Source organism: Gopherus flavomarginatus, chromosome 5 (genome assembly GCF_025201925.1).
Source record: "Gopherus flavomarginatus isolate rGopFla2 chromosome 5, rGopFla2.mat.asm, whole genome shotgun sequence".
Lineage (NCBI taxonomy): Eukaryota > Metazoa > Chordata > Testudines > Testudinidae > Gopherus > Gopherus flavomarginatus.
Genome location: NC_066621.1, coordinates 33,507,044 through 33,526,754, shown reverse-complemented (window position 1 = coordinate 33,526,754; position 19,711 = coordinate 33,507,044). Strand labels below are relative to the sequence as shown.

At 50.2% G+C, this 19,711-nt stretch overlaps 2 protein-coding genes across 2 annotated transcripts in view; both read left to right on the top strand.

Moving 5' to 3' along the window:
- Positions 1 to 14,327, top strand: part of LOC127052621 (zinc finger protein 560-like) — a 66,908-nt gene extending 52,581 nt beyond the window's left edge. The window contains exons 3-4 of the mRNA XM_050956493.1: positions 11,646 to 11,728; positions 14,003 to 14,327. Of these exons, the coding sequence (XP_050812450.1) occupies positions 11,646 to 11,728; positions 14,003 to 14,170 (251 nt within the window). The 3' untranslated portion in view covers positions 14,171 to 14,327. The remainder of the gene's footprint in view (positions 1 to 11,645; positions 11,729 to 14,002) is intronic.
- The window catches only part of LOC127052588 (zinc finger protein 560-like), a 374,863-nt gene continuing 360,063 nt past the window's right edge, over positions 4,912 to 19,711 (top strand). Inside the window, exon 1 of the mRNA XM_050956431.1 lies at positions 4,912 to 5,036. The gene's annotated coding sequence lies outside the window, so the exon portion shown is untranslated. The remainder of the gene's footprint in view (positions 5,037 to 19,711) is intronic.

Sequence of the window (19,711 nt, the reverse complement as noted above, 5' to 3'; positions counted from 1 at the left end):
ACCCCTCCCCTCCAGGTGTTCCCTCCCTGGGTTCCTGGAGAGATATACAGAAGCAAGCTCCGTGAATCTAAACAGAGGGACTCCCCCCTCCCTGTTTCCAGTCCTGGAAATAGAAGTACCAAGATAGCTAATCTCTCTTCCCCATTACCCAGAGGGTAATCAAAGTCAGGCTAGTAAATCTAACACAACGAGATTTTCCCCCTGACTTCTTCCTCCCACCAATTCCCTGGTGAGCTGCAGACTCAATTCCCTGGAGTCCCCACTAAAGAAAAAATCCAACAGGTCTTAAAAAGAAAGCTTTATATAAAAAGAAAAGAAAAGGACATAAAAATGGTCTCTCTGTATTAAGGTGACAAATACAGGGTTATTTTCTTAAAAGAAAAAAAATGAATAAACAGCCTTATCCAAAAAGAATACAATTTAAACATTCCAGCAACTACACACATGTAAATACAAAAAAAAATAATATAAACTTATTGTCTTATTATCTTTGTACTTACAACTTGGAAACAGAAGATTAGAAAGGCAGGAGATAGAAAAATCACTCTCATAGTCGAGACGCCACAGACACAAGACAAAGAACAAAGAACTCACACACAAACTTCCCTCCACCCAGATTTGAAAAAGTCTTGTTTCCTGATTGGTCCTCCGGTCAGGTGTTTTAGGTTACTGGTGTTACCCCTTTATAGGTAAAAGAACATTAACCCTTAGCTATCTGTTTATGACAAGGGGGCTCAGCCTCCCCAAACCTTGCACTGCCAAGGGGACAGTGAGGCCCATGATCAGGGGCCCTGGCCAAGTTAGGTCCCCCTGGAAAAGTCTCCCCTATGTCAGCCCCAGGGCCGGAGGAGCTCCCACTCCCTGCTACAGCCCGGGGGCTGCAGCAGGGGCACAGAGCTTCTCTGGTCTCAGGGCCACAGCGGGGCAGGGCTAAAGGAGTGATAGGGTGGGGCTGGTGGGGGAAGGGGTGGAATAGAAGTGACAGTGGATGGGGCCATGGGTGGAAGGGGGTAGATCCACAGACAGAAGGTAGGGGCATGGTTCTGGTGCTGGGGCCCCCACACTTGTTCTCCCTTTCCCGGGGGTTTGGCATCACTAGCCCCTGCTTAGCGAGTAGGGTTCAGTGGTCCCCATAATGTGGGGTGCGACTCCTACGGGGACACAGAGGAACATTCATGGGGGTACCTCAGGACCTGAGCCAGCCCACATAGAGGGCAGGGAGGGAGCACCACTCTGCCACAGCTCTTCCCCAACCCCACCCTCAGCCTGAGACTCTGGCTCCCAGCCCGGCGTCGACCCCTTTACCCCTGTCCGCACCCCTCTCCCCAGCAAGCAACAGCCCCACTCCTCCCAGCCCCAGTTCTTGACCGTGGCTTCCGAGGGGCCACAGCCATGGCTAAGAGGGCACAGTGTGAAATGTTTGGGGACCACTGGTTTAGGGTGATGTCCTCAATCACTTCTCTGCAGTCCAATAAAAGCTATTCTTCACTCACCTACCCCTCCATCAGGACGGACTAGGTATGTTCTGCTGCCCTTCACTCATACAGGAAGGAGAATAACATTTCATTCCACTCAATCCTAAAGTGATTTGTAACCCGAGACAATCCCAAACTGGTCATTTTGGGGAAGCGGACCCATCATGCTGCATAGCTAAGCAGAGTAGGTGTGTCTATGCAAACACGGTCTGTTCCTGAAGTCTTTCCCCAGCTCCTCACTAGATGAGAGAGGGGAGCTCATTCAGACCCTGCTTACGTTTAGTATTTAAAAACTCCTTAGTGTCCCTATCTCTGCCGGCCTTAGATTTCTCCTCCTGTCCGTTTTTTGACAGCTCAGATGAGGTGACCGAGTGGTTAAGGTGATTGACTGCTACCTCATTATGCTTTGCCTGCATGGGTTCAAATCCCATTTTCGTCAGAGGCATTTAGTCTTCACCCTCCTTTATAGACAAGCATCTCCCCCTTTGGTACAATAACAGATCAAACAATGTTGCTTGTGTTACCCAAAATTGGGTCAGTTAGTAAGCTTAGAGAGGACTAATAATGCCCCTCCCCCCCCGAGTTTGGCAGAAAGCAGCACATTTATTAGCTTGATAGCTAAGCTCAAAAGAAGGGATGGGGGATTGTGTCACACTCATACTCACGCTCCCAGGACAGGCCTGGCAGTGGAGATGTCAGGATCCTTTAAGGTAAGTGTCCCACAGCTCAGCGATGGACGGTGCAATGAAGATCAGTCTCCCTGAGTTGCAATAGAATGTAACACAGCGAACCACTGGCCAGAAGGGCCGGGTGAAGGGCATTCACTGGAGGTACAAAGGAGAGTGGGAAAGCCACTTCACAGGCATTCAAAGAGGGAAAGGACACAAGCTGGGGGAATTTAACAGACCTTTTGAGCATACAGGTTATACAGAGCATACAGATCACTGCTGCTCCTACAACATGATAAGTTCTCAAGCAGCATGTTTCTTACTTTGCCCATCTGTCAATTTTGAGGATTATTGATGGAAATATTTTGCCATTGGGTTGTGTGTTTACACAGAAATTGACCTTTACCAACAAATACGCAATTCTTCCAAGCCTGCCTAGTCTGCAGTTGATGGGTTTAGAGGGACACATTCACTCTTCCAGGTCCCCATTCCAGGCCTGTGCTCTCCAGGTTGTCAACTTCCCGCACTGCTGGGATCCTTCCCTCATCTCCCCCCAAACCACTGCCCCACCCCGACTTCTGGGGTTCCCTCCCTACACTGTCTAACTCCACTGCTGTCAGGATCCCTTCCTGTTCCTTTCATTTCCTGCCTCCACTCTGGGCAAAAGCTCTGCACTCTTCCCACACCAGAAGTTGAACCCAGGCCACCTGGGTGAAAACCAGGAATCCTGACCACTAGCCCATATGGGACTATTGTTGCATCTGACGAAGTGGGTATTCACCCACGACAGCTCATGCTCCAATACGTCTGTTAGTCTATAAGGTGCCACTGGATTCTTGGCTGCTATTATTACTACAACTCAGGCCTTGGCTACACTGGAGAGTTACAGTGCAGGTGGTGGCTTTACAGCGCTGTAACTTACTCCCCGTCCACACTGGCAAGGCACATACAGCGCTGTATCTCCCTGGCTACAGTGCTGCATGTGCTCCACCTCGACGAGAGGAATAAAGAGAACAGAGCTGGTGATGCAGCACTGGGGTGCCAGTGTAAACAGTGATTAATCTTACTATGCTGTCACTGACCTCCGGAACCTTCCCATAATGCTTTTAAGTAGAGATAACGCTCTTTGTTTTGGTGTGATGCCTCTGTTTGTTTTGTTGTGAGCTCAAGGCTCCGGGAGCTGCTTATCTAAAAACCAAACACAGTTACTGTTTGCAGTGAATGAGCAGAGGCAGGGGGATCCCTTTGGAACGCCCACAGCTGGTGTTTGCTTGAGGAGAGAAGCAGCCGGGTGGGCACGGGGGGGGGGTCTGTTTTGGATCAGTGGCTTATGTGGTCTGTGAGGAAAAAAACAAAGGCGGCTATTTGCATTTAGTGAATGAGAGAGGGGTGGGGGAGGAGGCTTGAACTTGCCAGGCAGGGAGCTGACACAGTGTCAGCTCCAAAAATCCACTCGCTCTGTCTCCCCCACGCTCCGTGTCACACTCCACCACACCCTCCTCTTTTGAAAAGCACATTGCAGCCACTTGAATGCTGGGATAGCTGCCCATAATGCACCACTCACAACAGCGCTGCAAATGTGGCCATGACAGAGTGCTGGTAGCTGTCAGTGTGTCCACACTGCAGCGCTTTCCCTAAACAGCTGTAGGAAAACAGCTTTAACTCCCAGCGCTGGACAGCTGCAAGTGTAGCCAAACCCTCTCTAAGCCAACCCCTTATGAGAACAGCAGGGACTAGCATGACTAGATGTCCCGATTTTTGGGTCTTTTTCTTATATAGGTGCCTATTAACCCCACCCCCATCCCAATTTTTCACATTTGCTGTCGGATCACCCTAGCAGGGGTTGCACACAGGGCTGCATTAACCTTCAGGTGCTGAGGTTTCCCTCTCTCCATTCCCAGAGCCTGTGATCAGGAAACAGACATCAGGGCTCCCAGGTGCTGCACAGACCATGACTGAGATCAGACCCCATATTATGCAAGGTGCTGTACAAACCCTGGCCAACACTGAGACACCCAGGAGGTTCCCCTCAGTTTCCCTGAGCCTCTGCTGCCCAACTTCTTCTGAATCCCTCTGGCTCACACCCCCCACACAAAAAACCCACCTTTCCAAACAGTCCTTCTTTCCTTGCCCCCTGATTCTGGTTTCACACCCTGGGACCATCTCCTCTCTTTGTCTCTCCCCCTCCAGGTGAAGCAGAGATGGAGGCAACTTCATCCTCTGGAGTCAGCCTCAGCGAGCACTGCAGCCGGCCCCGGGGGAGGGGGGCTGTTTGCAGACACAGGAAGGGAGCAGGGGGTGCTGGGAAGAAGGCGGCAGGAGAACAAAGCTCAGAGACCCAACATGGGGAAATTCCGGGGGGCGGGGCTCTGACACATCCCAGGTGCGGGCAGCTCCTGGGGGCGGGGCTCTGGCTCAGCTCGGTTGCGGGGCAGCTCCTGGAAGCGTTGCTCTGGCACAGCCCATGGGCAGGGCAGCTCCTGGGGGCGGGGCTCTGGCTCAGCTCAGGGGCGGGGCAGCTCCTGGGGGTGGGGCTCTGGCACAGCCCGGTGTCGGGGCAGCTCCTGGGGGCGTTGCTCTGGCACAGCCCATGGGCAGGGCAGCTCCTGGGGGTGGGGCTCTGGCTCAGCTCAGGGGCGGGGCAGCTCCTGGGGGTGGGGCTCTGGCACAGCCCGGGGGCGGGGCAGCTCCTGGGGGCGGGGCTCTAGCTCAGCTCAGGGGCGGGGCAGCTCCTGGGGGCGGGGCTCTGGCACATTCTGACACGGAGCCCTGGCTGAACAGCTGCTTCCTGGTTCTCCACGTGCTGCCAGCAGCGCTGGAGCTGCCCGAGCCGGAGCGGAGCCGCTGTTCTCAGCTGCAGCCAGGATCTGCCCCCGGCCCCGCTGGGATCCAGGTGGGGACAGAGACTGGGGCCCGGGGGTTCCCCTTGGTGTGGCTGGTGGGGGCGGGAGGGGAGAAGCCGGAGCTGCAAGCGGGGGAAGGGCGGTGGGACATTGTGACCCGGAGCCCCCGGGGAATGAGAGGCGCTGGGGGGCAGGAAAGTAACTCTGCCCCAGGGAGCCTGGGAGAAGCCTTGAAGGCGCCTCGGCCCCAGTGGAGCTGCAGGAGGATCCGTCCGCCCGCCCCGCTGGGATGGGGGGGCCGGGGCCCAGCCGTCATGTGGGGGGGAGGGGCGGACCCCGGGCCAGGCGGGGGGAGCGGTGTATTAAATCCCTCCCCATAGCAATGTGCTACTCCCGGGCACTGCGCATACCCAGTAACAACCGCTGAAGCTGCTGCCCTTCCCCCTGCCCGGACCAGCCGTAACGTTCCGCCGGGCGCTGGGGGCGGCGCTGGAGTGGGGCGGGGGAGTAACGGAGCGTGGGAGGGGCGGGCACAGAGCAGGAAATTGATGGGCGGGGGGGGTCAGGCAGCTGGAGGCAGGGTTCGTGGGGGGCTAAAGGGTTCAATCCGGGCTGGAGGGAGGAGCAGGAGTTGAGCTCAGGGGGAGGCGCTGGCAGAGCCCTCCCCTTTGGTGTGAGGGCGGAGGTGTCGAGGGGGGAGGAGAAGCCGGAGTTGCAGGGTGGGGAGGTCACTGGGGTGCGGGGGGTAGATCTGTCTCTGTGCAGCCAGGACATTCCCGGGGTGGGAGGGAGGTGAGTTAACTGGATCCTGTCCCTGTTTTTGCCACTTCCTCCCACACACACATTCTCTCAAGATTTCCCCTTTTCTCTCTCATTATCACACGTGGCAATAAAATCCAGGGAGATTCTCCTCCCGCCCCCCAATGATCAGCTCTCTAATTGCCTCTGATTTTCCCTTTTCTCTCCATACTTCTCAAATGTCAATTTAAAATCTCTCCGATGGGGGGTGGATTTTCCCACCCATTTTATCTGCAGCGATTTGTCCTTGTTTGGGTGGGAAATTGTTGCCCTGGGTCATTCCCCAGAAGATGGCTCCCACTGGAGTGGGATGGGATGAGGTTCCCGTTCTCTGCCAGGGCAGGGAAGGGAAGGGAGGAGCACATCCCCCATGGAGACTGCCCAGACCCCATTTCCCAATCCCCCTGCGGCCCCCTTCTATTGTCCAGGGAGCCTTCCAGCTCCCCCCCCCCGCCCTTAAATCAGCTCCTCAAAGGGCTCTGAGCTGCTCACGTGAATGGTTGCCCCGTGGCTGGGGGGGACCATCACATTCTGTTTATGTATTGGACAGTCATATAAAATCCAGTCCAACAGTCCCCCTTTTCCACTAGTTATTTAATAGCAACATCAAATCCCCTCCGATCTTGGTGGTTTTCTCTCATGTTATCAAATGTCGTTTGTGACAGGGTTCTCTCTGCGTGTCTCAAAGATTGATATAAAATACCCCAAACATTTGCCCCACTTCTCTCAAGTTGTTTTATTTCTAATTGAATATGATGGGTTGTTTCCCAGTGTGCTAAGATGAAGCCGCCTCTGGGGTGGATCCATGGTGGCCATTATTTGCTAGTGACAGCCGTGGACCTTTCTTGCCCTCCAGGCCTTCCATTCTCCTGTTAAAGAAGCACTCCCCAGGCTCCCTCTGCCTGTGTGACTGGCCAGCAGGAGGTGGTGTTAACTTTCTAGCCACTTCTCCCACTCTGTGAGGTAACACTTGCAGGGGCAGGGAAAGTGTCTGTGTGGGGAGATTGCAGCTGAAGGGGCATTGTGGTAGGGGGAGGCCTCTGGGTGGCTGGGCAGGGGGTACCCTAGTCAGGTTGGTGGGTTGTGGAGGTTTGGGGTTTTCGGGGGTGGTGGTTCTGATGTGCCCATCCCTGAGGCTATGGGTCCTGGAGGTGGGTATCGCTGGGGGCCTGGTGGCTGCAGAACAGTGGGGGTGGGTGTCTCTTGGGGAGGCAGGACAGAGGGTTAGAGGGAGCCTGGTTCTGTGCCTGGGGCTCTGTCTGTGCTTCCCTTGCTGGTTCCTGGTTTTGTTGCCATGCCCAGTGCACAGAGCTGGGGGAGGGGATCCCTGGCACTAGATGAGGGCATGCCAGGGAAGCAGAGTGATGGGTCGCACTGTAAAGCATCAGGGGGTCACACTGGACGGAGGAGGGGGTCCAAGGCAAATGTCAGGGTAAATCGTTCTGGAGGGTGGGGAAGTTCCTAGGCAGGCAGTGAGGGACTGAGTTCCCAGTGGGGGGGGGGGGTGTCCCTTGAGGGGGTCCCTGGCTGCTGGGGGCTCTTGGTTGGGGGAACCCTTTGGGATTCCCAACCTGGCAGTCATGGTGTGGTGGGGGTTCTCTGGCCAGTGGGGCTTTGAGGGGTATCTGGGGTCCCTGGCCAGGGACTCTGGGGGCTGCGTCCCAGGGAATATCTGATGGGATCCTGACTGGGGGGTGTCTGGGGCCCCTGGCTGGGGGGTCTGGGCTCTGGGTACTAGGGGGTGTCTGGGGGCTGCTGCTAAGCATGATCCTTCTCTCTGGTCAACTTGTACCAGAGTCCTGGCTCCTAGTCACCAGGTCACCAAGTCCATTCCCCAGTCACGTGCCCTGTCACTGTGATAACTTTCTGTCCACTTAGCAAACACTGTTAGTGTGAAATCACAGAATTTACTTTTCTCCTCTTTTGAAAACTGCAGGAACTTTCGGTTCCGTTTGGAAAATTTTTGCCCCCAGTCCTTGTCCTAGATCTGCGGGGGTGAGGGAGGTGGGAAGGGAGTCAGCACTGCCACACGATGGTCTTTTCCACAGCGTTCTGAACTCATTCTTTCTGAAATCCGGTGTCATTGAGAGCGTTGTTAATCCAGAGTCACTGTATGGAAAGACAAGGAGTGATTCCAGATGGACAGTGGGTCAAATGAGATCAGCCATTCTCCCTGTGAGGAGGGGCTCCCATTAGCTGCTCTCCCCAGAGAGCTAAAGGAGGGAAGCTGCTCATACACTCTGTCCCTCTCTGCTCAGGATATTGGGGTTCAGCTTCCTGGGTCAGATGCTGCAGCCTCCATTGTGATCTGGGAGACCAGGCTTGGCAGCTGCTGCTCCCCCAGTGGGGCTCTGTGCTGGGAAGTGACCTTAATTAAAGCTTCTTCTCTGCCCGGCCCAGGGGATGACTTTCTGCAGCTGGTCCTAGCCCCCTAGGGCAGTCCTGGGCCCTGTTACTACTAAATTCTGAGCCAGAATCTCCAGGTAACTGAAAGACCTCAGGGAATGTCCTAGGGTCTGGCAAAAAAGTGACTCTGCACAAACAACACCACCTCATTTCTCCTCCCATTAGCGGTTGCCAGGAGGAAATCCAGCCATGGGAGAGCAAAGCCCCCAGGAATGGGACTGTCCCAGCCAGAGGGGCAGGGAGAGAGGACAGGGGAAGGAGAGACTGAAAAGGGCAGTGGGAGAAATGAATGTGGGGGAGAGATTTCCAGCTCTCTAGTCCACCCAGACACATGTATTGCTGCATCCTGGGGCAGAACCACTTTCCAGTGAACAAAACAAGGATCAGACAGAGCAAAAGCCAGTTCCTGACTCCATATTCCCCCTGCTGGGGTGTGACTGCCATGGGGTCAGTGTCTGAGGGAATCTCCCACAGTGACTCCTTTGGTTCTGCTCTTTTCTAGCCTTGTGTTCAGAGAAGGGGTGAGGGGAGAGAGAAGGGAGGTTAAAAATGTGTCTGTGGACTTAGCCTGGCAGGAGGGGCCAGGTCTAAATTGTAATAAACAGATTGAGCATTTCCCAGCATGACAGAATCTAAGGTGTCTGTCTGCAGGGAAAGGGCCTGGGGGAATTGTGATGTGAAATTAACTAAAACCGGTTGTGAAACGCCCACAACTGCCCTTCTCCCCCAGACAGGCTGCAGAATGTTTTGCTCCAGCTCATCCCAGCCTGGCGTGGGACAGGGAAGAGAAATGGCTGCAGTGGAGTCAGTCCAGGTAGAGATTATCGGGGGGTTGCTGGTGGGTTCCTGCTGGAGGAAAGGGAGAGCAAATACACCAGAGGTGGGAAGGTTTGCAGAGTCTGGTTTGGAGGTTGGAGCGGGGCAGGAAATTCACAGCGTGGGGAAAGGAGGAGGCCAGGGTGTGGCAGACCTTCTGGGAGTTATTTACTAAGTGGCCTTGATTGTAGGAACAGACCCAGGAGGTTTGGAGGTGGAAATGCCCTAATTTGTGAAGAGAGAAAATAACCCACCTACATGGAGCTAGTCAAACTGACCAGACTCCTAGTGCTGGAGCCTGACCTCATTAACCATCAGCTGCTGTGAGATATAAAGGGGACACCCATGAGTCAGGCTTATTGGAGCTGCCTCTCCCTTCATATCCCGCTCCTCACAATGAGGAGGGTGTTGGGCATCCTACCAGCGAGCTCTCCCTGGACCCTGCTAGGGGCTCCATCTCCTGTATCAGTCAGTGGCTAGTAGGGGGGTGATGGATATGCTGGGAGAGATAAGGGGCTCTCTCTTCATCCCCTCACCCTGGCATTTGCTGGATACTCTGAGCCAGGTCGAGGTGGGACTCTCCTGACTATGATCCACCCAGAGCTTCCATTTGATTCACTCTTCTCTGCCACAAATAGTGGGGCTGTGAGTGGCGCAGCAAGTCCTTAGTGTTGGACTCTTACTCTTTCAGGGGCTGGTGACCTTCAAGGAGATGGCTATGTATTTCACCAGGGAAGAGTGGGCTCTGCTGGACCCCACTCAGAGAGCCCTCTACTGGGATGTCATGCAGGAGAACTATGAGACTGTGACCTCGCTGGGTAAGGGTTCCTGTCCCTTCTGTTCTTGGAAGGGGAAATGAAGAGTGAAGGTTCACGCCACCCCCACAATGCCATCTGTACCCTGTCCTGTTTCAGCATCACCCCAATAGGCCAGTGACACACATAATACCAGAGACCCTCCTCTGCTGCAGATCACTTTGAGAACAGAGCACAGGAGCCGTATTGCACAGTGTCAGATATCTCCTGTTTGCTCAAGTGAAACTGGGGGTTAGGTCTGGCATAACTGTCCCATACCCCTAATCATTTTTGTTGCCCTTTTCTGAACCTTTTCCAATTCCAATATATCTATTTTTGAGATGGGGTGACATGTGCATGCAGTATTCAAGATGTGGGTGTATCATGGATTTATTTGCTGTTTTTACAAATGTGATCTATGAGATATTCTGTCATATCTATCACTTTCTTAATTATTTCCTACATTGTTCACTTTTTTTCACTGCTGCTGCACATTGAGTGGATGTTTTCAGAGAACTATCCACAGTGACTCCAAGATCCATCTCTTGAGTGGAAACAACTAATTTAGACCCCATCATTTTGTATGTATAGTTGGGATTGTGTTTTCCAATGGGCTGCACTATGTGCTATCCTGTCATCTAGTACTGCTGAGATCCTGGATTCAGTAATATCCTTGCCCTTCCTGTTCCTTTTCTCCACCGAACCCCGCCAGCCCATGCTTCCTGTTCCCAGCTTCCCCAGGATTCTCGCACTGTCTCTGAACCTCTCTGTCACAAAGAAGCAGTGCCAGGGACACTTGCCCTCGGTCTGGAGTCTTCGATTTCTGGGACATGGATTTCTTTCTCTGTGTTGTAAGAGGCTGTGTCATAATGAGTGTCTGTGATGTTACCCAGAGTACAATCTGGACTGTTAAATAGCTGTCCCCTCAGTCCTCCAGCATGGGGTGCCTTTTCCACTGTTTTCCCGCGAGAACAGCCCCTCTTGGCCAATTAACACACAGTCTCCAGCATGTAACTCACTCCCAGCTACACAGTATTGAGTGCTGCTAGACAGCCACTCATGAATTACACCTCAGGAGAAAACCAGCAAATTCTCAAGTGCCCAACTTTCCCCCAGAAATGTGCATCTTGCACTGTCCAGCACGCTACTGAATGACCCAAGCTCATATGAAGTCTGTCATTTCATCAGCAGAAAATGACATGCACCAGCTTGTTATCCCAAAGAGAGTTTCCAACACACTTCAATCCACACATACTGGTTAGATGAACAATAAACCAAGTTTGTTAACTACCAAAAACTAAAACTAGGCCCAGTCCATGAAAGGGGCACTCCCAGGAGAGACTGTATAAAGGCTGGAACATGAAACACCTTTGTAAACCTGAGACAGCTGCCTTGGGGACAATGACAGGGAGAATCCCCCAAAGTGACTCCTTTGTTTCTGCTCTTCTCTGGCCTCCGATTGTTCCTTCCAACGTGGAGTACTTTGCACTTGTCTCTACTGAATTTGATCCTATTTACTTCAGATCATTTCTCCCGTTTGTCCAGATCATTTTGAATTTTAATCCAATCCTCCAAAGCACTTACAACCCCTCCCAGCTTGGTGTTGTCCACAAACTTGATACGTGTAAGAGAGAGACTGTTACTGGGAGGGTTTCCCCATGTGTCAGAGGGTTACACCCTGGTGGGAGGGGGCTAGGCCTGTACTGGAATAAGGTCACTCTGTGCTTCACAGTGTGCTAGAACCTAGAATGTGCATTAGCAGGGGAAAAGCTGGGGGGAATCGGCTTGGGGAATGGACAAAAGCCTAGTCTGAATTCTCACACCTTGCCCTTTTCACCCCGGCAGGCCAGAGAATAACATCCATGTTTCGCTGCAGATCATCTCGTCCTCCCAGGGGCAAGGAAATGGCTGCAATGGAGCTGGCTCAGGTAAGAGATTATCAGGGTGGCGGGCTCTGCTTGGAGGTTGAGGAGCAGTAAATGCATAAGAGGGTGGGAATTGCTAGAGGTGGGGGGAAGCAGGAAATATCTCGGGTGGAGAAAGGGAGGGGACAGCATGTGACAAACCTGCTGAGACTTGTGTAGTGTAGAGTGTGATGGGTTGTCACCCCCAGGAGGCAGTTTGTGGAGCTTCTGGGAACTGCTGTGTCCTCTAACCCTCACGCTGGGCTGGCCCTTCTCACACTGCTTTGCTGGAGATTTCGCCAGCCTCTCCAGGGCCTGTTATCACCCAACACAACAGCAGGTGGCGCCATGCAGCCAACTAAGCTACCTGAGTGCGTTACCTAAGCCACTCAAGGACAGATAGAAGACAAGAGCCAATTTCCCACTCCCCAACCTTGCACACTTGCTGTAGTATAAATCCAGAATGATACCATCTTATAGTGCACAGGGATCTCTGTAATGCAAGCTCATTAATGTAGTTCCCCTTCCCCTCGATATGGGACAGATGTGCACAACAAGCTGAGATTTTCCCCAGACACTTCACTCAAAATACGCTGGTTAAGATAAAGCATCAAACTAGTTTATTAACTGCAGAAAGATAGATTAAGTGATTATAAGTGATAACAAACAGATCAAAGCAGATTATTTAGCAAATAACCAAAACTCAGACTAAGCCTAACATACTAGATGGATAGAATTTGAATAAGCAATTTCTCACCCTGACTGATGGTACAAGCAGTCCCCCAAGTTTCCATACACAAGCTAGAAATCTCTTGATCCTGGGAGCAGCACTTCCCCCACATCCGTTTTTGTTTCTCAGGTGTTTCCAGAAGTTCTCTTGTGTGGAGAATGAGGCCAAGAGATGATGTCACATCCCACCTTATGTAGCTTTTCCATATGGTGGGAACCTTTTGTTCCAAACTCAGTTCCTAGTCCAGTTTGTGGAAAAATACAGGTACTAAAATGGAGTTTAGTGTCATGTGGTCTGGTCACAGGCCCTGCTGAGTCATAGTAGCCATGACTCATAGGCTGGCTGAAACATTCACAGGAAGGCTAAGCTCTTCCACAGTCCATTGTCTTTGTTGAGCCCTCAGCACTGTCTGGCTTCTTCATTGTTGTACCTGAAATGCTCATTGTGGGTGTTACCCAGAGTAAGCACATTTGAAATACAGATCCAGAGTCAATATCCATAACTTCAGATACGAACATGATATGTGCACACAAATAGGATAATCCTATTCAGCAAATCAGAACTTTTCCAGTGACACCACACATGATGCATCTTCTACAAAATAGATCATAATTATGTCCTAATCATATTATAATCATACCACTATGATGAATATGGGGGTGTAGTGTCAGATAGGTCCTAATTTCAAGGCACAGGAGTTGGGAATGGAACTTCCCCTCTTTGTGGAACAGGAAATAACCCTCCAGCCAGGGCTGGGACAACTTCCCAGACTCTCAGTGATGGAGCCTGAATCTACTGACATTTCATTAATTACCACCAACCCCAATCTTTGTGGCAACTGTAAACTTTATCAGTGATGATTTTGTACTCTCTTCTAAGTCATGGATAAGAATGTTAAATAGCACAGGACCAAGAACCAATCCCTGCAGGAACCTGCTAGAAAGAAATCCACTCGATCATGGTTCCCCATTTACTATCAGAGTTTTTAATCTATTTAATGTATGCCGTGTTTCTTTTGTATCATTCTTGGTTTTTTTAGTAAAAATATTGTGCTAATCAAGTCATGTCCCTTACGGAAGTTTAGGTATATTACATCTATACTATTAGCTGCAACCAAACTTTTGATCTCATCCAATAAGGATATCCCATTAGTTTGATAGGCTCTATTTTCTCTAAATCTTTGTTAATGGGCACTACAATTCTGACCTTCTAACTTCTATTCTTTATGATTGACTTCCCCTTTCTTCCATATATTTTATTTGGAGAGTGCTTGGATTCCTACCAGGGAGCCACTATCAGGGTCCAGAGACAGCCCCATCTCCTATATTAAGCTCTGGCTAGTAGCTATGTGATAAATGTGAAGACCCTGCTTCTGTCTGTCAGATGGGAAACACAAAGGTTCTCTCTTTCTACCCTCTGATGTCTCCTGGCTGCTGTAAGCAAGGTGGGGTGGGACTCTGTTAACATGTGCCTCCCGGAGCTTCCATTTCCCTGGTGCTGCTGTTCCGTGAATAGTGGGGTTGTGAGTGGGTCAGCAGGTACTGAGTATTGGACTCCTGCTCTTTCAGGGGCCGGTGACCTTCGAGGAGGTGTCTGTGTATTTCTCCAGGGAAGAGGGGACTCTGCTGGACCCCACTCAGAGAGCCCTCTACAGAGATGTCATGCAGGGGAACTATGAGACGATGGTCTTGCTGGGTAAGGATTCCTGTCCCTTCTGTTCTTGGAAGGGGAAATGAAGAGTGAAGGTTCATGCCACCCCCACAATGCCATCTGTACCCTGTCCTGTTTCAGCATCACCCCAATAGGCCAGTAACATACATACTACCAGAGACCCTCCTCTGCTGCAGAACACTTTGGGAACAGAGCACAGGAGCAGCATCACACAATGTCAAATATCTCCTTTTTACTCAAGTAAAACTGGGGTTAGGTCCAGCATAATGAACAGAAGCTTCCTACCCCCAGCTTTCTCTCAAACCCTGAGCCTTCTCTACCCAAACCAGAATGTGCTTAGGGTGTAACAAGCAGGCGGCTGGAGTCAGAGCTGCCAGTCCAGGGTTACTTATCATACAGACACTCAGTGCGTCCTTGAACGCTGCCTGGGAGTATCCAGACAGGGGAGCTCCAGCAGCAGAACACTGAATCTCACCCAGGATTACAGATGACACAACTCCTCGCTGATCTGGATTGCACCCCAGCATGTGAAAATGGCCTAGGTTGGTAGTGACATTTCTTGAGACATGGAGAGTCTTGCTCCCATATCACCAGGTGTAATAAAAATAACAGGAAAGGCCAAATATGGAAAACTGATTGTTCAGCTTGCTTTTGACCTGCATCATATTTTGCAATATATTCCAAATAAGGAAATTAACGTGCAACGTATGTGTCATTGTTTGTGGTTTTAAGCTGTAAAAGGCTTGTGTGATTTTTAGCTCAGGAACAGTATTCCAATAGCTGTCGCCCCCTGCGTGCTTGTAACCAAGAAAAGAGCCTCAGGCTGAGCTGATTCAAATATTAATCCTGTGGTCGTTTTCCAAAGCAGCCTCAATAGGTCCCTGTGATGGAATGTAAGGCTACATCTAGACTACCCACTGTATCGGCGGGTTAAAATCGATTGCTCGGGGATCGATATATGGCGTCTCATCTAGACGCCATATATCGATCCCCGAGCGCGCTTATATCGATTCCGGAACAACACCAACCCCAACGGAGTTGCTGATTTGACACGGGGAGCCGCGGACATTGATCCCGCGCGGTGAGGATGGGTGAGTAATCCGATCTTAGATATTCGACTTCAGTTACGTTATTCACGTAGCTGAATTTGCATATCTAAGATCGATTTCCCCCCATAGTGTAGACCAGCCCTTAATGTCTTCACACCTTCCCCCTGCAGGAGAATGGCTGTTTGACCAGCTGTTTGCCTTGCTGTCTCTGAGGAACTGGTCTGTGGATGTTCCCCAGAACTGTAACTTTTTCAGTAATATCATACTGTAAAATCTCACAATTTTACATACAGTGTTACTACACATTTTAACAGGAGGATAATATTCAGTAGGTTATGCGTTTTCTAATGATACCTCACAAGCCATACTGGGTACAAAATTGATCATAATTTTCTAGAAGAGTGAACACAGGGGTACAGATTGACACAGTGTGTGTGTGTGTGTTCCCAGCAGATATGTGGGTATATCAATCCCTCATAAGCACAATGTTTGGCATCTTCAAGGACCTGGGGAACTGGTCCTGGGAATTCACTAGTTTAGCAAGTGTGAGACTGCATGAAATTGTGAGACACTTTGGTATTAATAATAAAATAATATAATCTGATAAAATTGCAATGAATCATGCTAGGTATGCCATGTAAAGTGTCAGTGAAAATGTTATGATTTTTTTGTTTCTATGTTTCTATCACCTTTGTATTGTGAGTTACAGATATGTAAGGTATATCTGTATTTCCAGACTTGTGCAGTTTTTCTGGGTGACACCCCCAGACATATTGGCATCAACATTGCCTAGCATGTTTGATGGCCCATTGAGGGTCATCAGCTGTACAATGAACCTATGGACCAAGGGGATACACCTATTGAATCAGCAAGACATGCCGGGGTTTGCCTGTGTAATGAAACCAAAAAAGCTTTTCCATGCCATGTGCTGTGAAGCTTGTGTTTGGGACACAGGAAGTACAAGCCACATGGCAAAAGGAATATAAAGCGCAGCTGCATCATCTCCATCTTGTCTTCAATCCCCCTTCCTACCTCTGGAGTAAATTCTCTACAAACTGAACCCTGGAACAAAGGACTGAATGACCCATCCAAGCTGTGGATGCGTTCCAGACAGACTTTCAAGCCAGCAACTCACCAATACTGCTAAGAACCTGATATATCCATTTTGGAATGTATCTGACTGCTTTTCCATTTAAATTCTTTCTGTCTTTCTTTCTTTTAAACCTTTAGTTTAGATGCTAAAGAATTGTCTGGAAGGATGGAATTTAACTTCATTCTTTCATATGTTCTTTCTTCTAAACATTTAGTTTAACTGCTAAAGGATTGGCTGGCAGCATGGTATTTTGGATGAGATCCAAACCTGGGTAATGTGGCTAACCTTCTACCCACCCACTTCCTGGATCCAATTAGGATCACTCTCCTGCTGCCCTCTGGCCATGCTGTATCACAGTGAGCAGAGTTTTAAAATAACCTCTCACTGTACGGGACCTAGTTGCTGATTAGGAGTCAGAGAACTGTCATGCAGTAAAGGGGGCCATGTGATTTCTTTTTTCAGAGTCTCGTTAACCAGTGTGTGGGATCAGAAGCACAGTTTGTGACTGGTCAGTGAGTTTAACTTCAGTGTTAACTACCAGGTTGGGGAGCATCTGCTCTCCCTTTTTCAGCCTGCTCTGACCTTGGCATTTTCAGTGAGGACTGCCCCAGGCACACTAGGTCACACTAAGCACTGAAGATAAATTAATAGAATGTTTTTGATGATCAAGTTGTATGAAATCAACTGAACTCCTTTGTTTTCTTTCATCTGAGTGGAGTTTCTGGTTTTCCAACGTGATATGATCTCCCAGCTGGAACAAGGGGAAGAGCCATGGGTCCCAGAGCTCCAGGGTTCAGAGGAAAGAGAGATCCTGAGATCTCCCCGCACAGATGAGGAAACATTAAACCAACTCAGAATCTGTAAGTGCCTGAAGGAAACATCTAGGATGCCCTACAAAGCTCTTGGTAAGTCTCTCAGTTCATTATTGTCCGTAGCAGGGGTCGCATCCACAGGGTAAATATAGCTCAAGGCTTCCTATAGATGCTAGCAGTCACCGGGCAGTAGCTTTCTCCCTTCCCCCTGTGAAGTTGGATGGGATGTGAAGGCTGAATTGATCCCCTCCTCTCTCCTGTGGGGGGGAGCTGAGTTCCTGATTTTTATTTGACCTCTCTCCAGCACTTGTTTTGTTTTGGCCTTCCCCTTTCCATCCCTGTTTGAGGTTTCTGTCTCTATCACAGCAGGTGATGCAATGACGTGTGAGGTTCAGCACAGACCAGAAAAAGAGCAGGGAAACTAGCCAGGGGAGAAAATGGATAAATTTATTTCCTGTCAGGGAACTCAGAAGGGCCTTAAGGAAACCAGAATACAGCAGGAAATCTGCAGGGAAAAGCAAAAAAAATACATGTGCTGAGTGTGGGAAAAACTTCACTTACAGATCAGGCCTTTCTCAACATCAGAGAATGCACACAGGGGAGAGGCCCTGTGAATGCAATGAGTGCGGGAAAACTTTCAGTCGCAGCTCGCACCTTATTGGGCATCAGAGAATCCACATAGGGGAGAAATCCTATGAATGCACTGAGCGCGGGAAAACTTTCAGTCGCAGCTCACACCTTATTTGGCATCAGAGGATCCACACACAGGAGGGGTCCTATGAATGCAGTGAGTGCGGGAAAACCTTCAATCGCAGCTCTCACCTTATTCAGCATCGGAGAATCCACACGAGCAAGAAGGCCCGCGAATGCCATCAGCAGGCCTGCACAACTCGTAAAGCGGTGATGTAGAGAAATCTCTATATTAACTATCTCTATAAATCTTTATAACGTTGCATTGTGTTATTTTGTATTAAGTATCTTTATCTTTATGATATTGCATCCGGCATGATGTTATTTTGTAATTCATATGACTTGGCATTGTGCCTCTCTATTTTCATACAACTTTGTATTGGAACCCTATATAGAAAATTGGTAGAAAACTTTGTATCAAATGTTATAGCCCCTAAGGATAGTATAGTTAAAGTAAAAGAAAACATGTGCCTTTTTGCTAGAAGTAGAATAAGATCTTCCCCCGCACTCTGTAATCAATTGCTCTATTGTGAATGAGTGAGGCTTGGAAGACACCCACCTCCAGACAGCTACAACAGTTGAAGAGGGAATGGGAGCCAGAGCAAAGGACAATACAACTTGTCAAGTGGGCCCAATAAAGAAGAGCAGACATATTGATGGCCTCAGGGATTAGAAGCAAGCACCTTCTTCAGAAAACACCCTCTTTGAGCAGCATTGGGACAACACCCAGAGAAAAGCAGCACAAAGACCAACGGACGCAGACCCAGATTTTGAATCTGGTCTAGATTTGCATAAGAGGGAAGCTGCTATAAATGCGAGGTGTCTTGCAGAAGGACCCCGGATCTCGTCTTGTCACCATTGGACCATCGATTTGAATCGGTAGAAGCCCGGCTCCACCCTTCCCCCATCTAACTCACCTGGCCAGTGCAGTTAAGGGGAGCAACTAGTTGGTAACAACAGCAAGACGGAGTGTGTTTATGTCTGTGTGTGTGCGTGAATGCATGACTGTGATATATATCTCATGTGCATATCATAGAGTATTAATTGATATCTGTATTACTAATAAATGTGGCATTTTACCTTAATCCCCCTGAAAAGTTCCTGTACAGTACTTTGAGTAAAACAGCGAGGGCCACAATACTCCAAAGAAAACAGCTGAGGACCGAAACCCCCCGGCCCTGTGGAAACACCCCCCACTCAGGACCTCCCAGCCTGGCGGAAACACCTCGCCCAGCCCTGCAGAAACAAACCCTCCTTCCCCAGCGCCGCCTCACCAAAACAGGTGTGGGTCAAAAAGGAAGGTTGGTGGTGGGGAGGTGTTACTTGAAGTTAAATCAACCAGGGACTCCCAGCCAAAGAGGTGGCTGGGAGCACGCAGGGTCAAATTAAAGGGCCTGGGGCTCTGACGACTGGGGGAACCCGGAGCTTTTCAGGGCTGGGGCAGGGATTTAAAGGTCCCAGAGCTCCTGCTGCTGAGGGGAGCCTGAGCCCTTGAAATCCCAGCCTCACTCCATCCCCTGGAGCTGCCGCCAGGATTCAAAGGGCTCTGTGCTGCCTGCAGCCACAGGGATCCCTGAGCCCTTTAAATCTCAGCTGCTGCCGGGATTCAAAGGGCTCTGGGTTGCCCGTGGCGGTGGGGAGCCCTGAGACCTTTAAACCTCGGCTGCGGCCGGGAATCTCTGCGAGCAGCCGAGAGCCCTTTGAATCCCGGCCGTGGCTGGCAGGCCAGCTTTAGGAAGTGCGGGGCCCAATTTGAACATTTTTGGCGGGGCCCCGCAGGGATGATTGGGGAAAAAAAAGCCTTTCAGTTCTTAACAACCGGTTCCCTATAAAAAGTTCTGCCACAGTATGTATTTTTTGTACCAGTAGGGTTGCCATACATCCATATTTTCCTCCCAGATGGCGATTTAAGAACCAAAAAGCCTGACATGTCCGGGAAAGTACAGATGTATGTTAACCCTA